Source organism: Bacillus rossius, chromosome 16 (assembly GCF_032445375.1).
Source record: "Bacillus rossius redtenbacheri isolate Brsri chromosome 16, Brsri_v3, whole genome shotgun sequence".
Lineage (NCBI taxonomy): Eukaryota > Metazoa > Arthropoda > Insecta > Phasmatodea > Bacillidae > Bacillus > Bacillus rossius.
In genome coordinates this window covers 12,183,436-12,204,948 of record NC_086343.1, presented here as the reverse complement: position 1 = coordinate 12,204,948, position 21,513 = coordinate 12,183,436, and the positions used below count along the sequence as shown (strand labels likewise).

Below are 21,513 nucleotides of genomic sequence, written 5' to 3'. Positions count from 1 at the left end.
TCTTTTGTTTATTCCCCGCGATGAGGCGCTCGAGACAGTTTCCAAATGTTACTGGGTCCCGCGGGTGCGCGTGTTCTCCACGCGAAGATCGCCCGGGCACTACCAATAATAATAAGAACAATAAGAATAATGAAGGTTAGGTTGAACGATATCCTTGGGCGCGGCAGTTTTCTCGGATTTCAAAATATTATGTTGACCGTGTGGGCACACGCTAACCATGAGCTATGGAGAATGACCGAGAGATGGCCATACAGATAAAAGTGGCGGAAATGGGAATAGACACTGTAATAAATAATGATTTTTTTTTTTTTCGTGTTGGTAGATAAGGTTAGGTTTCGTAACTGAAATGAAAATTTTGTCATGCGTGTTATAGTTGTTTAAAATACTCTATGACCGTAATATATATAGATCCTTGCGATAGTGTTTTTTTCTTCACGAGCGGTCGGCAAACTTCGGCACTAGATTCGGAACTGTTCGGGTGTGGGGCTCTCATCCTTGTAAATCCCTTCACGTCACGTCCACAGCGTGGTCGAAAGAGCCCGAGGGGGGGGGGGGGGGAGGGATGAGGAGGAGGAGGAACGCATCACAAATCACGTGTTGTGTGTGTGTGTGGGGGGGGGGGGGGAGGGTTAGGGGAAGAACAGAAGAGGCCGCAGCCGAATGTAACGGAACCAACTCATACAGCTGGACAACATTCAGTCATGAAGATTTAAGTATTAGATTTCATGGACATCGCCATTGCTGGTTCGCCCTGGTTGTCACAGAAGAAACCTCAAGAGTGGGAAAAGAACGTATTCAGAATAAAAAAAATCCATTATAAACAACTTCCACGGAATTCTCGGTGCTTGTCCAGCCATGCGGCATTTGAAATAAGCTGATATTGCCAGGGGCGTAGGAACCGGGGGGGACAGGGGGGACGTGTCCCCCTGAACTTTCTGGGTGGAGGGGACTGTCCCCCCCAACTATCTAGACCGTGATATTTTTATGTTATAATATTATTCTGCCCAACTTTATTTGTAATTTCTTCACTCTCAAATTTAATCTTAAGGAAACAATAATAATTTTAACATCGATGTATCCAATGGTTACATACAAAAACTGCTTAAAAAGCGCTATTTTGCACTTTTGAAATCAAAATTTTCCGGTGGAGGACCCCCCCCCCCCCTTCTTAGTAAGAGGGGAATGTGTTTACATGACATCAAAATCATTATTTGTCCCCCCCAACTTTATGAACACAGCTACGCCAATGGATATTGCCTTGTTCTCCGTGTTTTTTTATGTATTCATCTTCGTTGTCTGTTCTTGAGGTATCTTCATGGAGTTGGGCATTGTCAGGATACGACATGCTGTGACTTAGTTGAATCGTGTGATTGTTTTTCAAGTGACTTTTTGGGAAATAAGTAACCAATAGGTACTACTTTAGAGAACCGCCACGTTCGAGATGGTATAATTATGGTAGTAAAAAGCTCTTTGTTGAGTTTAAGAAAGCGCACCAGCTGACAAACAACATGGCGTACGTACTAGGAGCGTCACCGTGCTTCGTTCAAACGCCATACGTGTTTGAAACGGATAGATGAAAGTGGGCGAATTCTTTCACAAGAAATGACGTGAAAAGTTATTTTTTTAATGCATTGTAAACAATAGAGGACAATTATACTAGGTATTTTTGTTACAAAATTTAGTTTTTTTTTATCGTAATGAACGGTAAGTATGCTTATTTAAGGATTTTTTTATTGCTTATTACCCATATTACCGGATTACCCGGATCGTCGATTGTCCGGATTTCCTACGGTCCCAGTTAGTCCGGATAGACGAGGTTTGACCACCTTAATATCTGTTAAACATAAGTACCTGTGTGTCCAGCATGTGTATATGTGTGTATATATTGTTGCATGCGTGCAATGAGGCAAGGCCAGGCACCTGGGCGGGTCTTCCAGCGAGTCTGGCTGCAGCCCCACACGGATGCTGACGTCACACATGCCACGTGTGCCCTGCCGGATTGCAAGGGTCTGCCTACACCTCCCCCTCCGCTCCCCGCTCATCGTCCCGCCTCGGACTACTGTCACTGACACTTCAAGCGGCCTGGGAATTCCCCGGGCCTACAGAGGATGCCGCCGTGCTTGGATAGTGAAAAACTTGGGGTCGTTCTCGATGTTTCTGGCGTCGGGGTCGGCCCGGGATGAACGCGACTCGTCACGGACGCTCTCGTCCGTTCGAGAAGGACGCCGCGGCTATATAAGCGGCGACGCCGGCCTTCGCGGGAGTTCCGCGAGTTAAAGGAGAGATCTCCTCGAGAGTGGCGCGAAGAGGAACGACGTGACCGTGAGAGTGCGACTGAGTGGCGCGAGACTGTGTGTGAGGACAGGCGCGAGGTAAGAGGTGAACCACTGTCGAGCCCAGCTCCCGTGAGGAGTGCGAACTGTGGAACTTGACAGACATTGAGTGACTAGCGAATAAACATTTTTAAGTGCCAGTGATTGGTGATTAGACATTTTTTTAAGAATTATGTATTAGTAATGTAAATATTAGTAATTAATAAAACTGTAATAAAACTTAATTGGGATATCCCTTACGAACCCAGTTTTCCCTCACATTATTCGAAACAATATCAATAACTTAATGTGCGTGATCATAACTTGCATTTATCCAGTTTTTCCGTTGCTTCCGTAATCGCCTCTGATGATGAAATCACCAACATGTGCTGGACTGTTGGCGCGCTGCCAACAAATAATAGGAAAAGTACCATCGTCAAATGAGCTTGAATTTATCAGCACATATATTAACTCGGCCAAACAGTACATTTGCATTGAGTACATAGTTTCTAAGCTTTCGCGCGACCATTTTGTAAACAAACGTCCTGGCATTCAAAATCGAGCAGGGTCGAAGTGGTGTATTCCGCCGACGTTTCTGCCTGCATCGCAGCACGCGTCTTCAGAGTTGAGAAATAATCTATAGCTTGTGGACACACTTGAGTCTAGGCTTTTCTTTTATAATTGAAAGACTTTAAATAATATTCTAGCTTTAGTGTTTATTTTTCCCGTTTATGTTGGAGTTAATTATAACTGTGATTCGAAGACGGTAAATTATTTTTTTGATTGTGTAACATTTCACATTTGAATGACGCTGCGAATGATTTGTTTGATAGGAACATTTTGTGCCACCGGGTGGCCTTAAAACGAAAGGAAGAAGAAGAGGGAAGGGAGAAAATTGGAAACGGAAACATCTGCCCCTCGGAACGCCGCCGCTAGGTGACGGTTGTGTAGACTAGGGTGGGGGTAGGGGGGAGTCGCTGTCAACATCTCGGGCAGAAGGCGGTCGTCTCGGGGCGTGACGTCACGCGCAGACATTGACCCACTTCCCCTTCGTTCCCTCGTGGCGCCCCTCCCTCCGTCTGCATCCCCCCTCCTTTTTTTTTTCCTTCTTCGCACAGACGAGACGCCAAGCCCTCGCGTAACGTAAAAATTCTAGGCGGCGTGGCGCGGCGGTGCGCACCTCCTTTTGTTCTTTTTTTTAAACCCCCTCTCCCCCCACTCCTTCCACCGGTGCGGTTCACTTTCGTTCTCTTTGCCAGTCGCGAGCGACGCCAACCGCGGGAAAGACGTTAGTTATTTCTTTTTTTTTATTTCGCGAACGGCAACGTACCAATGGCGGGATAAAAATTAAGAAAGGAGTATTTTATTTATTTATTAATTTCCCGGAGGCGAGTCCCTGCTGAGACGCTAGGCTACCGACGGCCACACATGCCGGCGGCTGCCCGCCTCTTCCACGCCCTGGTCGCTTGTGCTGCCGCGGTGGCGGCTGGCGGAACTACCAACAATATCAGGCAAGCTTATTTTTAAAATTTATCATAGTATTGACTCTTTTTTTTTTTTTTTTGCCGCAGCTGAAAGACGGTCGGACGTACATTTGGATGTTATGTAAATTGACTCAAATTTAACAGTTCTGAAAAATGTGTAGTACCGATGGTCTACGTATCCTTTAGCCATTGTTGTTTTGTCATGCAGTGTTTGTAAAAACAATGCGGTTTTCAGCGTTCGTAAACGTAAATCATGTGAGGCTTTGCAAGTGACAGTTGGAAAATCGGTATCGCTAGCACTGTTTTTGAGAACCGTCAAATTTGAGGCAAGTCAAAACATTATCTACTCGTAGAATTTTAAGTTACTTTAATATTCACGACAAAAATTTCGTTATACCTATCTGGCAATTAATTAAAATTTTTTTTTGGGTATTTAACCTACGTGGAGAATTTAAGTGCATTGTAGCTTACCTATTAACATTCTTCCATTCTTGCGCTTTTAATTATTATTTTTTAATCAATAGAGCGTTAAAACTTCAATTTTACTTGTCCTCTCATGTTGCATGTTGGAATACATATAGATGCGGCTATGTAATAATTACATTTATAGCAGTTGTTTACACTATTTTTTTTTTGTAAATTGAACAGAAATATTTATTTAAAAGTAGAGATATATGCACATTTCTATCATTAAGAATAGTGTTCGCAGTGATACTGGGTTCGGATTTATACCGGGGCATTTATGCTTTGTGTTGTCACAGTACGTCCAATAGTTAGTTATTTGTAAACCGTTTCCTAAATTCTTTCCAGTATTAACTGCGCATATCACTAAGCACGATAAAATATAATAAACTAAAATTCGATTATCTTTTCCATGGTTTTAAATAAAGATATATGCTTGAATGAAAAATTAATCAAAATATAAAATAATGTGCCCATTTTCGTAAGAAATATCCAGTATTTTCTTGAAAAACGTATTTATTATATGCAAAAATAACCATAGCCATATTTATACAAAACCACAATATTTTTCTTGTAGTATTATTACAAACTATTTCTTGGCAACTGGTTTCCAAACGTGTCTTTTGTAATAATACAGAAATATATTTTTCTATGTAGAGGAACACCAGTCGGAATTCTATTCATAAATGTTAACATTATGTAAAATTATATTTACAAATGTTCTTTATTGAAGAGCAGTAACTATCTTTCAGTTGCAGTTTTCGTAATTACGAAACGTCGCGTTTTTTTACGAAGAGGATAGGGGGAAGAGAGAAAGTGTTTTTAGTTTAATTTTTTTTTTTTTTAATTATTTTCTAACCTCCGTAGCGCAGTCGGATGCATGCTGGCATCCGGTGCGAAGTGTTATGGGTTCGAGTCCCGGGTATATGGATGCGTGCAGGGGTGGCCTTCTGGGGGGGGGGGAGAAGGGGGGGGGGATGGCAGGTGATTTCGTGACCCCCTTCTAAATCCACAAGTGCACGCGCGTGTATATTTGTAATTGATTTAATAAGTCCCAAAAGTTGCCACCGTCATTATACTGTAGAATCAGAATTAGCATCGTCAAAAATTAATCGTTTCAACTACCAACTTCAGCGGTCTGGGAATGTTTCTTCTGCACATCGGGGAACTTCTGAGAGAGAAGAAGAAATTTTCGCGTCCTTAACATGTGACTATACTTTCATGTATATTTTAAAATTATTTTTAATAGTTAGAATGTTTTTTTAATAAAAATTACATATATTTCTGTCTGCATATTGTGTTATACCTGACTTTAAGATTTAGATTCCGATTAAAGGCACTCTGTTAATGATTTAATTCAAGATTCGAATCATAAAATTATCGAATTAGACCCTGTCATTGAAATACATTTTCTTTGATTAAGCGTAAAAGATCGAGTTATTAAATTTAAAAGCCGCGAGAAGGTGTAAAACTATTAAGTAGTTCGTCGTGTCGTGCTTTTCAAGGAAACGAGTTTGAAAGAGACGCCAAGTATCAAGGAACATTAAGCTTTGCGGGGTAATTATGTAAATCAGAGGCGGCATTTGAATAATAAATAAAAAATATTTTTATGGAAGGCTATGGGATTTTGGGCCGCCCTATGTAGTCGTGCGAAGAACAATAAAAAAAATTGGTTGTCTGTAAAGTCGGTTTACGGACGATAGTTTAACGTGACAACGTCATAACAAAACATTGATGAAATGATTGCATACTTTTATGAATAAAATTGAATAATTTTTATTGAATTATCACTATTTTGTATGGATACAAAGAAGGAGTGAAATGAAATCTACAATTTAATTGATAAATTTACTTTTAATTGCACTCATTAATTCAAAATATGTTTATTACTTTAACGAAGAGATTATTTTAACTATAACTTTTAGACATGTTTGCTATTTAACTTCTTCCAATCTGTGTTATTCTGTTAAGGATAGGACGATGATAGGAAAAAGTAGGAATCGAATGGGAGTGTTTCAAGTTTAATGTGCCTCGAAAAAGTCAAATCGATGGTTGTTCCAATCGAGTGGAAGAGAGAGAGATGCGGCGCAAGCGTACAATGAGCGTAACGGGACCTTGCGTAAAGGGACAATGTGCGTTACGGGACATTTTTTTTCGTGCGCGCAGCCGGCGTTCATTGATTTATTAGACGTCACGTCAAAAAAACTTCGTTCCGAGGTTCTTAATTTGGTGTGCCTGACTAACAACTCTGTTAGGGCACCGTTCCAAACTCCTAGAACTGCCAGGGGAAAGGGATTCCCTTTCGTGCATACTTACGATATGCTTATTATCCAATTACTGCAGTGTCTCTCACGTTTACACACACAAAAAAAAATTCTGTACTTTTACAAAAGATTACCTTGGAAACCAGTTGCCAAGAAATAGTATGTAATACTACTAGAAATATATTGGCTATGGTTATTTTTGCATGATAATATCGAGTATTTCTCATGAAAATGGGCGCATATTTTTATATTTTTAATCGATGTTTCATTCAAGCATAATGTTTAAAACCGTGGAAGAGATAATAGAATTTGACTTTATTTTGTTTTGCCGTGCTCATTTAATCACGCAGTTATAATACTGTAAAGTTATTTGGGGAATGGCTTGCAAATAACTATTTTTTAGTGATACGGTTGTTTTTAATGTAAATGAACAAATTTACTAATGTCTGTAATTTTACATAAAATTTTGTTCCATTTACAAAAAAAATACATTGTGGGGGTTACGCTGGACGCCTTAAGTTTACCGAGCTCATTACGTTCGGCCAGACGAAAAAATCCTGATCCTAGGAAGATCTCCCCTCAAAAGATAGTGCCACAAGCGAGCCACTAGTCCATTCACGAAAGGCTGCGTCGGCATTTCTGAAAGGAACCTTTGCAACTATTCGGAAGGTGAACAGAAATGGTTAGCATCCTTTAAGATGCACTTTTCAAGGATCCCTTAGGCTGAAAGACCCTTTGATGAGGTATTCGGCGAAGATAAAAAAGGCCAACTGTTTGTAAATGGTCAGCGAGGGTCTTCCATTGCCGAAAAATTCGGACGTGAGTGGTTTTTCCTCCCAGCCTTTTTTTAGTAGACTGCCGATGGAATACGCAAGTATCCAAGAACGGGGCGACTTCAATGCAGCCTCAAGAGTGATGAGGCAGTGACCTTGAGCTAGATGGACCTGACCTGACCCGGCGGGACGCGCCATCTCTCACGCCTTTCTCCTTCAGCACTTTCCTGCCGACCTGACATCACATGGATGATAATTAAACAATTTAAAAAAAAAAGATTGAATTACGTGGGACAGATGGACACGAATTGCTTTCAACAATTTTATTGTAACATTGAAATTGGAAATACGCTATTGCTGTTGTTGCACGAAGAGATGTGGACTGAAATAATTAGCGGATGCAACATTTATGAATAACTACAGTTAGATTGAAACGAGTCGCGATAGTAACCAACGTCCACTCACCACCATGTTGATTATCAGACTGTCCTCTTCCTGTGCGCAGGTGCACCAACCTACTTCCTGGCCACTCCAGAGTGACCAACCACAGTACCCTGCAGGGCGGGAAGTTCAAAAATGTTCAAAGTCTATACATTACACTAAACATGCTCAAACTATACACACAGAAAGTAGGAACAGCTGTTTTACTCTGTATGTCGTAAGGAAAACCTAAAGAACGGACCAAAAAAACGAAGAACACACAAACACACACGAACAAAAAGTAAAAATAAGCCGATGTCAAGTGTTGCATGCACAGGCAGGACAGACGGACACAGTTGCGACGAGACAGTTGCAGCAAGAACAGTAAGTACAGACAAACAACAACCTTGGACAACACGGCGACAAACAGAGGAAACCAACGACGATACTAAACAGATGATCAGCACAACGCAAAGACAATACAGCGACAACACCAGTTCCCGAAACGTCGGAACTGTCGCGTCAAGAAGCCTACTTACTTACTGTATTTGTCGGTGCTGTCGTCGTTCACCGCCAGAATATATTTAATTTCATCGCTGGGTTCGGATTTCAAGTAAGGCGCAGATCCACTAATTATTTCAACAGTAGAAATTGCGTTCGTTTTGATCGCTCAGGCGACCTTCGAAAACCACGTAACTTGTAACACAAGAAGATGATCTCCGAAGATACTTTAGCTTTATATTTTAATTCTTAATACTCCTTAAAAAAAAAGGGGGACACAAATACTAAATAATTCTGAATTGTTACGAAGTAGACAAGTACAGCCAATTGTTAAAATATTTTAATCTTGAATTTACCAAGAACACGGATTAAAAATTATTTAAAAATCTTCCTAAATTCACGGACATATTCGTAGAATTTTGGCCACCGAGTTCATAATTACTTTCAACATAAATACACAAAAATCACAATAAAGTATGAAAATAACTTTTTGGGATTACAGCGTAAAAATACCCTCTTTCCTTCTGCACGCATTTTCCCTGTTTGCAATTGAACGTTGAAATCGGAAGACGTAATCGGGCTATTTGATCTCAGCACTAAACTCCTATTCAAAACAATGCCACGTGAAAGCTTGTAATTTTTTTTTTTTACACGCGGATGCTCCAATAAATTTGTTAAATTTAATGAAATTCCGTGTCTTGTTGTAATAAATAATTTAAAAAAAAAAGAACCTGTGATGACAAGTCAAGTGTGAAGTTAAAATTGGCCACTCACTTGGGAAGGCGGAATCCAATAAACAAATATCTTGGAACGAATGGTGTCGGTCTAGCTTATTGATCACTGAACTGGATGAGTTATCCAACACACTTACACAGTACCAGTCTGTGGTCTAACTCATTTCACCTTTGATGAAAATATCAATCGCTTCAGGAAGCGAAACACATGACACGGATTTAATCCTAAGATCGTTTTAAGTATTTGTAAAATCCCATCAAAATAGGTTAAATTACAAAAAAAAAAGTTTATTTGTTTAGTGTCAGAATGTTTTTTTTGTTATGATATAAAATCACTATGTAAACTCACATATTAAAAAAAATTAAAATAGCTTTTAATGATGCTATAAACGTTAGATATTTATACTTAGCTTAAATTTTTTTTTGTTATTTATGTGTTGAGTAAACAGTCCGGGGAATTACTTTAGTTCACTGTGTATTCCACCTACGTTTAGACAGTAATATATCCATTACCATCTCCCCCCTCCCACAAGTCAATTACGAATAACGTAGAGCAATATACATTGATCCCGATGGAATGCAAAATTATTTTTAGCTAAAACTTTAGTAAATTTTTAAAACTTTTTAACCTAACATATACCTTAGAAAGAGAGATTATTTCGTACAGTATTGAAAAACTAATTTAGTTTTTGTTGCATAGATGATGTACTGTAAGCACGACCTTATGTTTCCTGAGAGTTCCAAAAAAGCTTTTCTCATGCCGGCGAAATCGGACTATGTCGTCTGCGGTAGCGGTGACGTCGGCCGGGAACGCTGTGCGTTGATTGGACATGTCTCTTCCAACAGATAACAAACGACAAGCATGGACATTCACCCCTCTTCCCTTCCCCCTGGAACAGTTGTGGGAAGCACAGGTTTCATAAGTTTGGTACATACGTTAGCGGGTGATAGAACGGAACTACATCAAAAGTTTAATTCGTCATAAAATAAACTAAAAATAGTATTTAGCTCTAAAGTTCGGGTATAAATGGCTTCTTAACCGAGATACATATTTTAAAAACTACTATTCAATTGATTTTGGCACCTAGTTAGTAAATTTTACATAAAAAATATAAACGATTCAAAAAGTTTCATTGACGTAATTTTATTTACCTAATTACGATTTAGAAGAAACTACCGTATTATTACACGAGGTTGAATAATCTAAATACAATTTTGACGGTTTTCCGTCGGAGCTGTGGACAAGCACCAGTCACCGTGCCGATGTACGCTCAGGACTGAGACGGTGGAGCACGGGTTGTTACCACAACGCCGAAATACCACAACGCCGAACGAACAATAACGCCGAATACCATAACGCCGATTGCCAAATTGACCGCAACGCCGACAGCTAGAAAACTGTTGTGTACCACAACGCCGAAATACAGTAACGCCGAAAAATGTTGCTTTGGGGAAGGGTGGGGGGGGGGGGGGGGGGGGGGCACAGGAGCAAAATGAAAAACAACGGAATGGATTTGTGTGTGTTTCTTAAATGTATCTTAACGCCGAAATACCACAACCTAACCTAACCTAGGCTAGCCTAACCTAGTCTAACCTAACCTAACCTAACCTTTGTGGCAGTCCTGCAATGAAATTTTTCGGCGTTAATATATTTCGGCGTTGTGGTAATTCGGCGTTGTGGTACACAGCAGTTTTCTAGCTGTCGGCGTTGTAGTCAATTTGGCATTCGGCGTTATTGTACGTTCGGCGTTGTGGTATTTCGGCGTTGTGGTATTTCGGCGTTGTGGTATTTCGGCGTTGTGGTATTTCGGCGTTGTGGTGCGTTCCCGTGGAGCACCCCTCAGACCCTTCTCTGCTCGCTCCACGAATGTAACCCTACAGCGCACCTGTCGGCGCCGCTGCTAAGTGGAGCGTCGCCGGAATTAGCAGTGGCGCGCGCAGCCTTCGGTTCAGACGTGAGCAAGACTTTTCAGTATGCGCCGGAGACGCGTACACATCTGACCTCGGCCCACGAGCAAATTCACGAGCTCTCACGTTCCGAAACACACTTCTTGCAACAAACGAAATTTCAACGTAGAATTATTTAAAATAATGCCCGAGCGTGATGAATATTTTGCGCAAATTATGTTCGCAACTACACTTCTTAGACGCGTATGAAACGCGTAGTTTTCCGCACCCGCCGCTAGAATTCGTTGCCGGAGCAGTTGTCGAGTGCGCGTAGCGGAATTTCAAAACTACTAAACCCTGGCTTTAAACGTGATTTTCTAAAAGAGGAATTTTTATTAAAATACTTCTGGTTGGAATTCATTAAACGGTTATTACTCGGAAGTTTACCTTTTAGCTTTGTGAACTTTGGTTCGTGCCATACCGAGAGCTAAGATGCTGCGCATCAACTGAAAATCAAATTATTCGCGAATAACGAATTTTTTTCGACTACTCGTAAACCCATATATGTACAGAAAAGCATTTTCTGTAATTTTACAGAATATTATATGTTGGAAACCAGTTGCTAATATATATAGTGTGTAGATAATACTACGGGAAATATATTGTAACATTGTTATGGTTATTTTTGCGTATATGAAATACGCTTTTCGAGATAATACTATGTATTTCTTACGAAAATTAGTACATCATTTTACATTTTAATTGATGTTTCATTTAAGCATTCTTTAAACCACGGTAAAGATGATCGACTATTCAGTAATTGTTTTATTTTGTTTTATTATGCTTCTTAATGTGCGCATATAAAGCTGTAAAGCTATTTAAGGAACGCTCTACAAATAACTTTATAACTATGGGAGTATTACTGCGCACACTTATTTTGAAGTGCTGCAGTTTTTTTCATGTGAACGTACAGATTTGCAACAAAAAAAAAGGGGGGGGGGTTGTCTGTAAAGCTGGTTTACGGACGATAATTTTACGTGATAACGTCATAAGAAAACATTGATGAAAAAATGCATACTTTTATGAATTGAATTGAATTATTATCACTGAATTATCATTATTTTGTATAATGCAAAGGAGTTAATTGAAAATTACAATTTTTTTTCATTAAATACTAAATAAAAGCAGTTGACTTTTTATACGATCGTTTATATGAGATAATAATTTTTTAGTCAAAATTGTAACATCACCTATTATTACTGCACTCGCCGACCGATGTTACTTATTTTTAATAATCAAATAACAAATATATGAGATTATATCGCTAATCAAATTCTTAAAATGCAAGAATTAATTACCTTTTTTTGCCGCAATTTTTGTTGCAATAAACAATGGAAACCACATTAACTTATTCACTTTACTTTATAAACAGTTCACGTGTAGGTTGTGTGCTGCCGCTGTCTCTCTTCTACTCGGACGCATCGGCCTCTCTATCGCTTGTTCCGCGCTCTCGCTTGCCCGCTCGGCTCAGGCGGAACGTGACAATGAGTCATGGGTTTTTCGTGCGTGCAGCCGGCGTTCATCGATTTATAAGACATTATCACGCTATCTGTGTAGTTTTACATGAATATTTCTGGTCCATTTGCAAAACACTCCACCTACACACACGCCACACTTCAGCAGTTGAAGCGGTGCTGAAGTTACTCATTCGGGAGTCGGCGATAACGTTTGCAGAATCGCTGTATTCGCGACATCGTACAGCCGGACGGGGTTAGTTCTTCTCTCGGCGGACTATCTTCTTCCGCGGCGCGTTGCCAAGAGGAACAGCGCGCCTCCGAGGAGTCATTTGTCATTTCGTCTTCTTTTTTTTTTCCTTTTCTTTTTTTTTAAAGTCTCCAACGGGACTGGGGTTGGCGTCGAGCCACTTCGATAACAACCACGCGGCTTCCGTGATGATTCTATTATTATTTTTTATGTGTGTGACTCCTTAGCTCTCGGTACACGGGCATTTGGAGGGAGTAATTTCGTGAATGGAACGAACGGAGGTCGCGTGGAACAGAGATGCGTAACCGCGGTGCTGCCATCTGTGGCGGGTGGCGCGAACCGAAGTTCACAAAGACAAAGGTGAACTTTGTGGCATTAAATGTTAAATTAATTTTTTTATAATATGGGTAGTATTTTTAAGAAATCCCTGGTAGAAAATCGGGTCCATAGCCGGGGTTTAGTTTTTTTTAAAGTTTTTTTTTTCCCGCTTTTATCGGAGCCGTTAAATTATATAGTTTAACCTTTAGCTCTGCAAATGGATGTTAGATGCGCGTCCAGAAATTTAGTTGAAGCCACACAATTTCCGTACGTTTACCACGCTCGGCATTATTTTAAAGAATTTCACGTTAAAATTCGTGTCCGAGTTTCGTATTAGAAGTGTGTCTTGCAACACGATAACACGTGAATTTACTCGTTAACCGATTTTGTGTGTTGCACATCTCTGGCGAGCACTGAAAAACTATGTCAATTTTTTTTTGTCCACGCGTGTTTGTTTTACTTCGTGTCCAGCCCCCATGTGTGTACAGTGCTGCGGTGTTGGGTGATATAACCAGGGGTACACGCAGATCTGTAAAAATTCCCTGACTTATCCATGCCCAAAATTACAAATTTCCTTGTCAATTTTTGTAAAAACAAATTACCTATTTTGCATTTTTCTGAAATAAAAAAAGGTAATCCAGCCTCCATCATCCCTATGGCTATACTATATCAAATAGAGCATAGCACACGCCAAAATAATATATTATAATAAATATATTTTTGGTGATAATTTGGTAGCAGAAATTCACAATTTAAATGTAACTAAAAATTAATTTGCGTGAAGAAAAAAAGTAAAAACATTTCGTGTAGAAATCTATTTCTCAAAAATAACCAGAAAGACACGCAGAATATCAGCAAGAGGCTCGACAGGAATAAGGAGCACACCAAGAATACCATTATAATATTGCCAGGAATAATCATGAGCACACGGAGAAAACTAACACGTTTACCTTAACATAAGTAAATCACAGAAAAAAATAATAAAATTAAAAATGGGAATAATATAAAAATTATAAAAACAACTTCTGCCAGCTTGTAATTTTCTCCTTTGTTGAGCAAAGATAAAAAGTTCTAGTACAAGTCAGGTTAAACTATAATGTGAATTGATATATGTAAACCCCAAAAACTTTTAGAATTAACGTAAATACCATTCCAGCAACGTGTAGTCAATTGTTTATTTACAATCTCCAAGAGCAGCGTTGCTATAAACAATGTCTCTCTCTCACTCATGTCGGTTTTTGTTGTAGTTACGGGGTAACTTAACTTTTGGAACATTTTGCTGAGAGTTTGCGAGTCGAGAGTCTAACGTGTTAGTACGAAGATATTCTGCGAAATAGGCAGTTCCTGCGATAATTACGGTGGTGCTCTGCCCGATGCATCGTGGTGTTAGAGTTCCCGTGGTGGAAGGAAGCGGGGAGAGGTTTGAGGTGCTTGAAGAGCTGGGTCGCGGCGCCTTCAGCACAGTGCACCTGGTGCGGAGAGTCGGTGGCGAGGACGACGGGCGCAGCTACGCCGTGAAGGTGCTGCGGAAGGGGCCGCATCACCAGACCCAGGAGGCGCTGTCCAGGTCCTTCCTGAAGGAGCGGCGAGTGCTGGAGGCTGTCGTCGAGGCGCCCTTCCTCCTGCACCTGCACTACGCCGGCCAGGCGGAGGGGGCGGCGTTCTTCGTGATCGACCACGCGGCGGGAGGCGACCTCACCGCCGTGCTGGAGGACCTGGGGTTCCTGTCGGAGGACCAGGCCCGTCTGGTGCTGGCCCAGCTGTTCAGGGCCTTGCACACGCTCCACTCGCTCGGCGTGATGCACCGCGACGTGAAGGCTGGCAACGTGCTGGTTGACGGCCAGGGCAACGTGGTGCTGGCGGACTACGGGCTGTGCTCGGAGCCGGCAGAGGAAGGCTGCCTGGCCCGCCGCACCTTATGCGGCACGATTGAGTACTTGGCGCCCGAGGTGCTCCTGAGGACTCCGCCCGGCTACACCGCCGTCATAGACTTCTGGGTTGCAGACGTGCTGGGGTTCAAACTGCTGACGGGCAGCCTGCCGTTCGACCCGGAGGACGAGGGCGACTGGAAGAAGATTGTCCTGAACATCATCAACCAGGAGCCGCAGTACCCGCCATACCTGTCGCCCGAGGCGGCGGACCTGCTCAGGAGGCTCCTGAGCAAGACGCCCCACCAGCGCCTCGGAGGGCCGGCGGCTGACCTGGCGGAGGTGAAGGCGCACTGTTTCTTCCGGGGCCTTGACTGGACTGAACTGCCGCCCCCCTTCGCGAAGATAGACGAGCCGGAGTGGGCCACATCAAGCTCCGAGGACGAGGACTGCTCAGAGGACGGTGAGGTTGCAGAACTGAAAATATACCTGCCGGGGTTCGACCTCGCTCCGTCGAACGACAAGCAGTTTAAGTCCAGTCTGGTGTCCTCTAGTACGCAGCCCTCGCCTGGCTCGTCGGCGACACCATGGTGAGCCAGCGAGATAGCCTATGAGAGCCCGGTTAGGTCTTCTGAAGACGACTTATGTGAGGAATTTTTCCTTCAGGGCGATGATCATTACGAAGATAAACAAAGTGAAGACAAACCGAAGAGAAAACCTTTGAAGGTTGAGTAGGTGTTTTTTTTTTAATCTGAGAAAGTTGCTTTGATGTTTTTAAGTGCGTACTAGGTGGAGCAAGGTTTAATTTTTTCTGGACCAGACTTTAAAATTGTGATGATGGGACTGTATGGAATTGGTGCAGCCCAGGCGGACAAAGTGTTTTTGGCCCAGCATTTTAAAATGTGGTGAGAGACTGCTGGAGCAGGAGAAAGAGAGAGAGAGAGAGCTGAAGCAAGATTACCAACTGGAGCAAGAGTCAGAAAACAGCTGCCGCAAGAGACAGAAAAAAATCTGCAGTAAGTGACAGAAAACAATTGGAGATAGAGAGAGACAGCTTGAGCAAGAGATAGGTAGCTTGAACAAGAGAGAGACAGTTTGAGCAAGAGAAAGACAGCTGAAGCAAGAAAGATACAGCTGGAGCAGGTGAGAGACAGATCGAGCAAGCGAATTTTGGGCAAGAGAGAAAGAGCTGGGGCAAGATAGAGTGAGCTGGGGCAAAAGAGAGTTGTAACAAGAGAGAGAGATAGAGAGATCTGGAGTAAGAGAGAGACTTGAAGCAGAAAACATCTTGAGCAAGAGACATAAAATGCTGCAGCAAGAGAAAGAAAACAGCTGGAGCAAGTTAGAGGCAGTTGGAACAAGTGAGGCAGTTGGAACAAGTGAGGCAGCTGGAACATGAGAGAGGCAGCTGGAGCATGAGAGAGACAGCTGGAGCAAGATAGAAACAGCTGAAGCAAGAGAGCGACAGCTGATGTAAGAGAGAGACAGCTGGAGCAACAGAGACAGCTGGAGCAACAGAGACAGCTGGAGCAAGAGAGTCAGCTGGTGCAAGCGAGATAGCTGGAGCAAGAGTGCAGGGCCAAGAGAGAGAAAGGGAGCAAAAGAGAGAGAGCTGGAGCAAGAGAGAGAGCTGGAGCAATATTTAAACCTACAGCAAGAGCCTGAAAAAAAAGCAGCAATAAACAGGAAACACCTGCAGCAAGAGACAGATAACAGCTGTTGCAGAAGAAAGAAAACAGTTGCAGCAAGAGACAAAAAACAGCTGCAGCAAGAGTCAGAAAACAGCTGCACCAAAAGACAGAAAACAGCTGCAACAAAAGACAAAAAACAGCTGCACCAAGAAACAGAAAACAAAACAGCTGCTTTAGAGACAGAAAAAAAGCTGCTTCGAGAGACAGAAAAAAGCTTCAGCAAGAAAAAGAAAATAGCTGGAGCAGGTTAGAGGCAGCTGGAACATGAAAGTAACAGATGGAGCAAGAGAGGGACAGATGTAGCAAGTGACAGATAGATGGAGCAAGTGACAGATAGATGGAGTAATAGACAGACGAATGTCGCTAGAGACTGGCGGCGGGGCAAAAGACTGGCGGCTGGGCAAAAGACTGGCGGCTGGACCAAAACACAGACGGCTGGACCAAAACACGGTCGGATCAATAGACGGCCGGATCAAGAGACGGTCGGATCAAGAGACGGTCGGATCAAGAGACGGTCGGATCAAGAGACGGTCGGATCAAGAGACGGTCGGATCAAGAGACGGTCGGATCAAGAGACGGTCGGATCAAGAGACGGCCGGATCAAGAGACGGCCGGATCAAGAGACGGCCGGATCAAGAGACGGCCGGGTCAAGAGACGGCCGGGTCAAGAGACGGCCGGATCAAGAGACGGCCGGATCAAGAGACGGTCGGATCAAGAGACGGCCGGGTCAAGAGACGGCCGGATCAAGAGACGGCCGGATCAAGAGACGGCCGGATCAAGAGACGGCCCGACCACACGACGGCCCGACCACGAGACTGCCCGACCACGAGACTGCTTAAGCTTCGTATGCGTACAAGCACTAAAACATATGTCTAACAACCGTATGTGATGAGGTTTGGGCATTAATCTAGGCCTCAGATTGTGCTCGGTGCATTTCGTGGAACATTGAAAGACTATTATCGAAATACGTTTAGTGGTTCGAGATACATTTGTCCCTTTCTTGGCGAAATCAGGCCGGACTTTATCAGTCAGCTTACTGATGAAGTAGCTGCACACGAGCCTTTAAAATATAACTTTGGTTGGACACTGTATTTGGCAAACCATATCAGTTCGAGGACAAAGTGAATAAGTGCGCATTTAAGACAGTGAATACTCCGATTTACAATTCCGACGATGTGAAGCAGTCTGTTAAACACAGTATCGAGAATCTCTGTCGGGAAGTAAAAGACTAGGTAGGCAAAGTATATGGCTGGTCTGCCTTCACTAAACCGATTGGAACTACGAATTCATCAGTTCATCCAATAAAGAACTAAAGGTTTATTGAATTGCCTACTTTGGCAAGTGTTCCTGTAGAAGTTTACGATGTATGTAATAAAATTTTGTTTGTAATTTTGTTTTATTTCTTGAACAATGTTCTTTTTTTATAATTTTAATTAAAATACTTTTTTTTGCATTGACCAAGAATCGAAGCAAGTACAGGAATCCATCGATGCTATCAGTAAATTGATAAGTAATTTTTTGATGTTTTGTTTTTGGAATTTTTCCGAATTTCAAGGTCAATAAATACAAGTTTCTAAGATGGCGGTCATATCGGCTTACTAGAGGCTGGTTGTCATGAAAACTAAGCCTCTTTTAGAATTTTAAACATGATTTATTAAATAAGTTATTAGTCTAAAGTAATTTTTTTTTGTGTTCATCAAGTATCGAACCTAAGTCAGAATCCAATCAGTGTATTAATTATAGATTTTTTTTTGATAAATATTGGAATTTTTCCTGAATTTCTATCTAAATAATTAAACATTTTCATAATGGCATCCAAGTTTCAAGATGGTGGGTGCCACAGTTTGATGGTAGAGCAGTTTAGAAAACAAAAACAAGATGGCGGACGTGATGTCATACTAGCTGGTGATATACACACACACACACACACACACACACACACACACACACACACCTTGGCATTAGTGGTGGGTGGTCGATGGCTTCCGTGGAAGAAGATCCGTCGCCATTTTTTTTATTTTTTCTCTCATGGGAGTGTGGGTGTGACGTAAGAATTCTATTAAATTTTTATTAATAATATTTTTGTATTTATTAAAATATATATGTTTTCTCTCGCCGGGAATTGAACAGAGGACCGAATTCGATTATGTAACAAAACAATTGCAATTATTTTGGAACGTTTTTGTAAATTTTGCATTTTTCAGATATTTTTAGTTTAATATGGCCGCCGTGACGTCACAATTCAAGATGGCGATCTGGCTCCACGCTCAACAGCCTGAAGCCTTGTGCCGGAAATACTTTCCTATACTGTTTAACAACTGTTTATTAGTAATGTAAATATTAGTAATTTAGTAACTGTAGTGAAACTTGGTTGGGCTATCCCTTACGAGCCCAGTAGTTGTCCGCACGTAAATCGTAACGATACTAATGAAATGAAAAGGGCGTGTGGGATGGAGCCGTCGTGGCGGAAGCTGCTACTCGTTAGCGAGTCCGCCTCGCGCAGTGCCAGCGGCCTGGTGGTCGGTTTCCCGCGCTAATGATGGCACGTAACACGCGCTCTCTTGAGCTGCGAACAATTTGAAAACTACAAATAAACTCTAACCTGCTTCGACCAGGGCGCGCCGGATGCGACAAGCGAGGCTTGTGAAATTTCCCCGTGGTGTCGCCTGTCTTCTTATAGGCCCGCTGATGAGTGCGGAGTTCTGCATCGCCTGCGTCGAGGCTTTGAATATATATACTGTATAGAAGTCGCCAGCCCAGGTTAAAATTTCTAATACGGTTTTGAGGTAGTTAGTTAATTCACCGCCGCAATCGCCACCATCTCTAGGGGCATCGACTTGTGGCGGTCCCTAGCGGACAAGTGTCGAACTCTTCAAACACACCTTCCCCCTCCCGTTGAACGACCTTGAGCTGCAATGAATGATATGTGGGGGGTGCGGGGAATGACAGCGGGCGACAGTGCTGCGCTGTAACGTGTAAATAACAACTAAGACGATACAGGGCGTTACGGCAACGCACTGCAGCGGTGAAGTTCCCAAGCTGCTTATCATACGCTTCTGAAAAACGTAGAGTAAATCCTATCCACTCGCGACTTCTATACAGTATATGTATTCAAAGGTTGAGGTGCGTTGAGGGTGAAATGTTAGTATGCGCCAGAGATGCAATGAGATGAGCGCGCATTACACAACGGAAAAATTAAAAGTTTGTAAACCCACTACGTATGCGTGCAGAAACTGCTATAGTCACGAGCCGGAACATCGGGGAATGTACTAAGCATATTGGCATGCCAGAGTAAACTTTATGGTACTTCACACTTCAGTAGTCGGCTTGGACGATAAAACTAAACACTCTTATGTAACGAGCGTTAGAGGTTATACTTATGTACTTGGCGCAGTGAAAAAAAAAAATTAACTTGAATTGTATTTAGTATGTATAAATATATTTATATGTGTATATCAATTAGCTGTGTTTTTAGTTCAAGGTACTGTCGCAGTTCATGTAGTTGGAGTGTCTGTTGTTTAAAAATCACTCATTTTCTAGGCACCGCACATTTAAGAAACCAAGAGGGACAGTCGGGCGCCCCTAGGACCAGGAGTGGTACGGTTCGGTTCGGTTCGGTTCGGTTCGGTTCGGTTCGGTTCGGTTCGGTTCGGTTCGGTTCGGTTCGGTTCGGTTCGGTTCGGTTCGGTTGGTTTAGGACTTACACGCGCTCGCGTGAGCTGCGAAGAATTAAAAAAAAAAAAAGGGGGGGGGGAGGTGCTTGCTAAAATTCGCGAGGGAGGGTTTTTAACCCACACAAGTCATCTCTGGGTGGGGTGCTTGCTTTCGTGTTGAATACTATCCATAATTTAAGCCTGTATTAATGAAATCCGTAAGCAGAAAACTTGAAAAATACAGTAATTAGTGTTAGATTTCTTTTTGCAAGCATCTGTGACACGTTCTAAAGAATATGTAATAACTATGATATACATACGTATGTCTATCACTACATATTTGCTGTATTTTATTTATTATAAACCTCTAAGGGCCGGTTTTATGACCCCCGGCTAAAGTTCCGGCTAAAATTTAACCGCAGGCTAGCTCTTATTTCGGTTTTATGACTCCCTGTTAATGTCTACCTTCCAGTTAAAGTTCCGGCTAACCTAGCGGGTGGATGAACCGGCCGCTAGCTGCTTAACCGGAGGCTAAGCAACAGAAAATAAAATGGCGATGTATCAGGCGAGGTTAGTTGTTGATAGTGATGATGACTATTTCAGGAATTCTATTGAATATTTGCAGGATGCGATGGAATAATTTATTACTAAATATAAAATGCTTCGCCGTATTTGTCAAAGTTTTATTAAAAATTACATGACATGAAAGTGTAGTCACGCTTTTCTATTTTCGTCGAGTCGTGTATTATTATTTGACATTAATTTATCACGAAGTACATAAACGTATGCAATGTATAGGCCTATAAACTTAAATGTTCCTGCTTAAGAATATGTGTAAATAAGTGAATTTTTAAATTGCAAAACGAGGGTTATTATTACCTATAAAATGTGTGTTTTCGTGGAAGTTGTATCTGTGAATTTTTATTCGTAATACAGTGGACATATGCCGGGAATGAAATGCACTTCATACGACTTCAGACGTGGTTATAATTCAATGAATACAATTGAATGTGAAAATAAATGTTACCCAATTATCCCTTCCCTATCTTACAAACCTTTAGGTACTTATTATCTACCTGGTACGCAAGTGCAAAACGAAAACAGCACTGGAATTATTCTGTTTCCCGTATCCAAGTTTATCCCTTGATCCTATCGGCACGACCCTTTATATGTTGGTCTTGTTTTACATTAGACTTGCAGTTTTAATTTAGAATGTTGAAAAATCCTGTACATAACTCAAAATACCTAACATATCACGATACAAACAAAATATGTCAGGTCTTGTAAAAATGTATTTATTTCGTATACATTTTACAATCATAATTATTTCCCCAGTGAATATGTCTAGGATCTCTCGACCTACTAAATTAAAACAGCAAGC

At 41.8% G+C, this 21,513-nt stretch overlaps 1 protein-coding gene across 3 annotated transcripts in view; it reads left to right on the top strand.

The window, feature by feature from the left end:
- LOC134539995 (protein singed wings 2) overlaps positions 1 to 21,513 on the top strand; it is a 209,951-nt gene that overhangs the window by 24,867 nt on the left and 163,571 nt on the right. Inside the window, exon 1 of one of the 3 annotated variants that reach the window (XM_063382407.1) lies at positions 3,409 to 3,823. The exons of 1 other annotated variant lie outside the window; for it this stretch is intronic. In XM_063382407.1, the coding sequence (XP_063238477.1) occupies positions 3,741 to 3,823 (83 nt within the window). In that variant the 5' untranslated portion in view covers positions 3,409 to 3,740. Of the gene's footprint in view, positions 1 to 3,408; positions 3,824 to 21,513 lie in introns of those variants that run through there. One more of the 3 variants, XM_063382406.1, reaches the window with a different exon arrangement.